Consider the following 6,000-nt stretch of genomic DNA (forward strand, 5'->3'; position numbering starts at 1 on the left):
GTGCCTCGCCAGGCACCGCCCGGACGTGACTGGATCTCTGTGCTCACACTCGGAGTGTTTCCCGAGGTCCTAGGCAAATGTGGGTTGCTAAAGACACAGCTGCCGGTCCACGGCTGGGTGCCTGGATGGGGAGTCATAAAGGCAGGCTAAGAGGACCCCACAGAGACGAGGCCCCGCAGGATGGAGGGCCAGACGTTGAGGCGCGCCCCTCTGAAGTGGCCAGGTTGATGAGCCATCTTGCTTTTGCCAGGTTGGGCAGGGGTTGGCATTTCGTTTTTCCCTCGGCAAAGGGCAGAGGGAGAGGGCCTGGGGGAGGGGAAGGGGAAGGGCAGGTTGCCGTTCGTGGTGCAATACTGCCATCAAGAGGAACGGGTCCGCCGATCCCGCGAACCCTGTACCGTCCCTTCCTGGGGAGGAGTGACAAGGGATTGAAGTCGGGAACACTGGACAGTGGCCCCGGGAAGTCAAGAGCTCCGAGCTCCGCCTGGGAAGGGGCGGGAAGCATGGCCCAAGGCCCGGCGGTGCCGTGGAGGCTCCAGAGACGGGCAGTGGCACAGGGCGCACAGCCCGGCCGCCTGGCGTGTGGGGCTACAGGAAGTGGAGTCTCGGTGGACCCTGGTGGCCGCCACGTCTGGGCGGGCCTAGAGGAAGCTGCTCCGAAGGAGGCCAGGCCGGGGTTCTGCGGGCATTTGGCCGCGTGCCCCTTCCCCTCGGAGCCAGAGCACGTTCGGCCTGGGCGGGCCCAGGGCCCCGGAAGCCTCTCTGGGCCGCGGTGCGGCCCAGCCAGAGACCACCGCGGGCAACGGGAGTTCTGCCGCCCTTGGCGGCAGCGGCCGAGGCGGGCCCAGTGACCTTCTTCCGTCCAGCTCAGAGACGACACGTGGAGCCTGGCTACCCAGTGCCCAGGGCTCCCGAGGCCCAGCCAGAGCTGGCAGTCCGAGTCCAGAAGGGGACGGCGCTGGCGGGACGCAGGAGCCACCGCAGAAGGAGCCCTTCACCTGAGCCGAAGAGTCTAATCGGTGGCTGCGGTGCCATCTCCCAGGGTCTCCGGGATTCTGGCCCAGGCCTGGCCTGGCCTGGCCTGGCCTGGCCTGGCCTGGCCTGGCCCGGCCCGTCCCGTCCCGATCCGTCCCGAGGGCTCCCGGACCCGGCTCCCGGAGAGGAGAGGGCAGGACACGAGAGGAGAGGAGCTGAGCAGAGCCCCGCCGAGTGGACCCCCGGGCCATGCATTTGCAGCAGGCTTCAGCTTTCTCCCCACGAGGCCCTGTGCCTCAGTTCAGCGAGGAGAAGGAAAGGCCCCGGCTTGCATTCCGGCCCGGCTCTCCAGGTCTCGGCCCTGTGCTTGCACCTGCGGCCCAGCCAGGGAATCAAGCCGAAGAGGTCTGAAGAAGCTGCCTGAAGCTCACCTCTGCTGGACTGAGAGAAACGCCTCCCCCGCTTGCCCTCTCCCCCATGACCACCCCTCATCCAGCTTGTCTGCCAAGGCCAGGAACGAGGTGCATACTCCTGGGCACACGGCGGTGCCTTCGAGTCCCCGGCTGACCCGATAGGCCGCTTCTGGAACAAGCCGTGGGGCGGCTCGTTCCTGCCCTTTGCCCAGCTCTTACCTGCCCGGGCGGGGGTGGGTGGTGGGCTGGTTTGGGGGTCGGGTCCCGGGGCGGGGTCCGGTGTGGGGGGAGGGCTTCCGACTGGGAGCAAGTCTCCAGGCTGGACCCCTCCCTCCCTCCGCACGTACCCCTCCTGGAAGGGTGCTGAAACCCGCCCCGCGCCCCTTTCCTTTCGCGCCTGTGAGTCGCCCGACACGTTGTCAGGCGATCTTACGTGGGCAGAGCGTTTCCTTGGGGCCGGGTCCTGACGTAGCTACGCGGTCTGACTGGTCGCCGGCCGCAGGTGCTCTCAGTGTGGCCCTCTGGCCAGGGCCAACGGCTGCACCTGCAGAACGTGGAGCCGCTTGTGAAAAATCCCAGGAGTCTTCCCCAAACAAGAGGACCGCCGGGTCCTCCACGGGGAGGGAGACCGAGGAACAGGGCGTTCCCCGGCCGCAAAGTTCCTGTTCCCGAGGTGAGCTCGAGTGCGGAAAACGGACCTGGATCCCCCTGCTGCGGACGGTGCCGTCCCTCTCTGCGTACCGATCGTGGCCCACTTCCATCCCATCGCGAGTGGGTCCTGGATACCCTGTGTCCTACGGCACAGGAAGGGCCTCAACGGGATCCTGCGGGGCCTGGGACCCGGACTCTCTTTGGCAGGAGCAAAAAGTAAACAAACCGAAACACAGCTCGAACTGAGAGTGGAATGTGCAGTGCCCCTGCATTACTCTTCCTCGTCTGCGTCTGGGAGCAAGCACTAACGAGGAAACGTTCTCCAGCCTGTGTGCAGGGTGCTGCCCCCGACAGGGGACAGGGCGGCCACGTCCTCCCCTTTCCCCGTGGTCCACGGTGGCTGGGCCCGGGGCCTCCGCCGGGGCACCGGCCACGGGTCCTGGGTCCCCGGTGGCCCTGAGACCCCAGGGACCCCACTGGCCGACCTCGCTCCTGCAGGGAGAGCCAGGATCCAGGGGCCAGATGCCCTGGGGTGGGAGCTTCAGCTCCTTGTTCCTCAACATGGCGGCTGCCGAGGCCCGGCCCCGAGGGTGGGGAGCGCGGCGGGCCTGGCCGCCCGGGGCTCCTCGGTGGGTGAGCCCGGCCCCGAACCCCGCCGCGTGTCGCTTCCACACCTACTGTGGAGGCGTGCCCGGCGGCCAGGTTCGGCCCGGGAATCCTCTGAGTGCCCCAAAGCCAGCCCTCCTCCCGTCACAGACACAGGCCTTCCCCACAGTATCCAGAGGCAGGGGCTGGAGGCCGTGCTCAAAAAGCTTCCGCTTGATGGCACTGTTGCTCCAGAAATGCCCAGCACCCTTGCGAGCGCGGCCTCTCCCTCCGCCCTTTGCGGATCAAAAAAGGCCCAGGGAGGCCCGAGAGCCATCCAAGCCTTCCGAGTGGGGTTGGCCCTACTGGGGGGTTGGGGGAGGTGGTGTCTCTTCCTTTTGGGGCTTCTCCTTGGCAGTAGGAGCGCACAGGTAAAGACATGCCAAGGAATCCGTGCATCGGTGGGTCCATCTCCGCATCCCTCTGGGAGTTCTTTTGAGGCCACGTTGCCTGGCCCCCATGTCCTGGCGACCGGGACCCTGTCATGTCTGCACACCTGGGGACGGGCATCCATCTGGGTCGTGTCGGGCAGAATCCTAGCTCTCTCGGGACATTGATTCAGAGCTAGAGGTGGCACAAGGACCTGGGTTTCTCCGCTTCCTGCGTGGTTGCCTCTCTGCTGTTCTCATCCAGCTACGTGAACTGGCTTAAGGGCTCAGGAGCAGGCCCGAGAGGGTCTAGGCCACTATGGCAGCGGGAGGAAGTGACGGGGACCCAGGGAGCTGGGGCAGATTGCCCCTGCTCGCCTCCAGGGGTGTCAGGCAGCCACTCTGCCGTGGAGTGCCCGGGGTAGGGGGTGCAGGGAGGTGGTTTGGAGTTGCTGGGACAGGTGTAGATCCCAGTGGCTCCCCTCCATCCACACAGACAGATGACCTTGGGGAGGGCCGTCTGTTCAGCAGACCCTTCTGGGGAGCTCTCCATGGGACTGTGTCTGTACTCTAGCCTCAAACCCCCCACTCGTTCCGTCGCTTCATTCACTCGCTCCCTGCTCCACTCGTTCATTCGTAAACACGCAGGTACACAAACGTGTGCGTGGGCGCGCGCGTGTATCATGCGTGCGTCGTGTGTAAGCACGTGTTCGTACGCTTATAGAGCGTGTACAAAACGTCCCTTCTCTTGTACTTTTTCCCTGTAACCGCCTCGGGGGTGCCGCTGTGGATAGGACTTTCTCCCAGTCAAAGCCAAAGCCCTCACCGTTGCTCGATGGCCGCTCCCAAGTTGTCCGCCCCGTCTGCGGAGGGAAGCACACGTCCTTTTTGCGTGCGTATGTATGCTCCCGGGGTTGAATGCAGGTGAAAGCAACGGGCCGCAGAGGGCTGTGTGCATGTCGCCTGCTCCCTGACCCCACCGGGCTCTCGTAGTGATAGGTAGTCTTCTGCCTTTTCGGCTGCTCTCACGGCACTATAGGCGTGCCGTGGCGTTGGCACGTCTGTGCGGAGTCAACGCCGTGTCCTGCTAGGCCCCCTCCGTTTCTTTTCGGACAGCTGCTCAGGGTAGGGTACCCTTGTCTGTGCCTGGAGGCAGGAGCATAGGGTATCTCACGTGCCCCTCCTCTTTGGACGCTAGGCTTCCGCCTTGTTCCTTCCTCCCTTCTTCTGTCTCCCACGGAACTGGCTGTGAGGCGCGGGCCACTGAGTCGTCGTTACCAGGGTGCGGGTGAACGTGACCAGGGTACGTTTTCCGGCGTCAGCGTCCACCCAGAGGAGAGGAGCAGGGTAAATCTCCAGTGGGCCACGTCCCAGAGCACGTGCCCTTACGCCCGGAAAGTCCATGCGGTGGACCTGTGTGCGGCCAGAGGGGAGACGAGTCGGTGCCCGTTGACCCACGCGTCCTAGGAACGGCTGGTCAGTTGTGGAGGACGCGCGCGGGCTTGCCAAGATACCTGGGGTTGTCCCGCCATAGTCCCACGGGTGCAGAGCCGAGGAGACGAGCTCCCCGCCTGTAAACGCCAGGGTGATGGCTGTGCTTCCCACCGGAAAGAGATTTTGGAGGATGACGGGATCAAGGGTTTCACCGGACACGCTTCTTTGTGTACAAACTGCTTCCGTCTGACGGCCCCCCTGCCTCGGATGGCATCCGTGCCATTTCCGAAGGGCGAGTGGAGTTGATTCTTCACACTTGCGCCTTGTTTGGAAGTTGTTGGTTGAGCCGGGGGTGCCGGTAGGAATAGGAACCGAAGGCACTGTCTCTCGAGGTTGCGCGGGCGGGGGTGTACGCGGACCCTCCCCCCCTCCCCCCTCCCCCCTCCCCCCTCCTCCCCCCTCCCCCCTCCCCCCTCCCCCCTCCTCCCCCCTCCCCCCTCCCCCCTCCTCCCCCCACCTCCCCCCCTCCCCCCTCCTCCCCCCACCTCCCCCCCTCCCCCCTCCTCCCCCCCCTCCCCCCTCCTCCCCCCCCCTTCACAAGCACCGTGGCGGTGCCACACTGAGTGATGGGCGTTCGGCTCTCTCTCGTTGCAGAGGAGGCAGAGCGGAAGGAAAGGAGGAGGAGGGAAATCGGGGACGTCGGTCATCTCCAGGCGCTGGTGTGCTGGGTGAGTGCGAGCTCTGTGTTCTCTTCCCTTCCCTCTTCCGAAAGAGTCTATTTCACCATAGGAAAAAGTCAGTGATTCTGGTAGTTCATTCAGCAAGGCTCAAGAAGCAGGGACTCCCAGGTGGGATCGTGGCACGGGGACACGGGTGTACTGTGCCGGAGTTCTTGGCCATGGTAGGAAAGGCTCTCGAGTCAGGTCCTGACTGGGGAGCCGGAAGAAAGAGGTGCATGGACGAGCATCTAGAGCATCTGTGTACGGTTACCCTAGGTGATCGGTACGTAGCATTTGAGGTCAGTGTCCTGCGGGAGCGGGGAGAGTGGAAAGGGATCGGGCCCGGGCCGCTTGCACCGGCACCGGGACCCGGTCTGGGCTCCAGGCTCCGTGAAGCCAACCGCCCGGGACGTGATCACTCGGCGCCCCACCTCACCCCCGAGAAGCAGCAGTGCCAGCCCAGCCCGACGTGGGGGCCGGTGGTGGGAGACCGTGTGAGGGAGAGCCAGGCCTCGTGGGCTTTTTGCCTCCTGTGCTTTGAGTGGAGCCCGTGATGGCTGTTCCTCCCGTCCTCTCCTGATCGCTCTTGGGCCCAGCTCTCTCCACCATGGCCCTCCCACCAAGCCAGGAAGGACTCGGGAACGTGCCCTTGCGGGATTATGAAGAGGGGGCGCCCGCTGGGCGGCGTGGAGGTTTGGCTCGGGGCAGCCCGCTGTAGGGCTCCTTGCGCTCCGCAAGTCTGCCTCTTGACAAACCAAGGAACTTGACGGTGTGGGGCCTTTCAGGAGGTGTACG

General features: G+C 65.0%; 1 protein-coding gene across 2 annotated transcripts in view; it reads left to right on the forward strand.

Moving 5' to 3' along the window:
* The window catches only part of LOC309622376 (uncharacterized protein), a 38,785-nt gene extending 32,830 nt beyond the window's left edge, over positions 1-5,955 (forward strand). For both annotated transcript variants that reach the window (XR_014240809.1, XM_082409456.1), the window contains one exon: positions 5,141-5,955. Coding sequence is in view for 1 of the 2 variants with exons in the window: in XM_082409456.1 (XP_082265582.1) it covers positions 5,141-5,759 (619 nt within the window). In the remaining variant the exon portion in view is untranslated. The remainder of the gene's footprint in view (positions 1-5,140) is intronic.
* Positions 5,956-6,000: the final 45 nt, after the last annotated feature.

The sequence above is a fragment of the Balaenoptera borealis genome (genome assembly GCF_965194805.1).
Source record: "Balaenoptera borealis genome assembly, contig: HAP1_SCAFFOLD_2319, whole genome shotgun sequence".
NCBI lineage: Eukaryota > Metazoa > Chordata > Mammalia > Artiodactyla > Balaenopteridae > Balaenoptera > Balaenoptera borealis.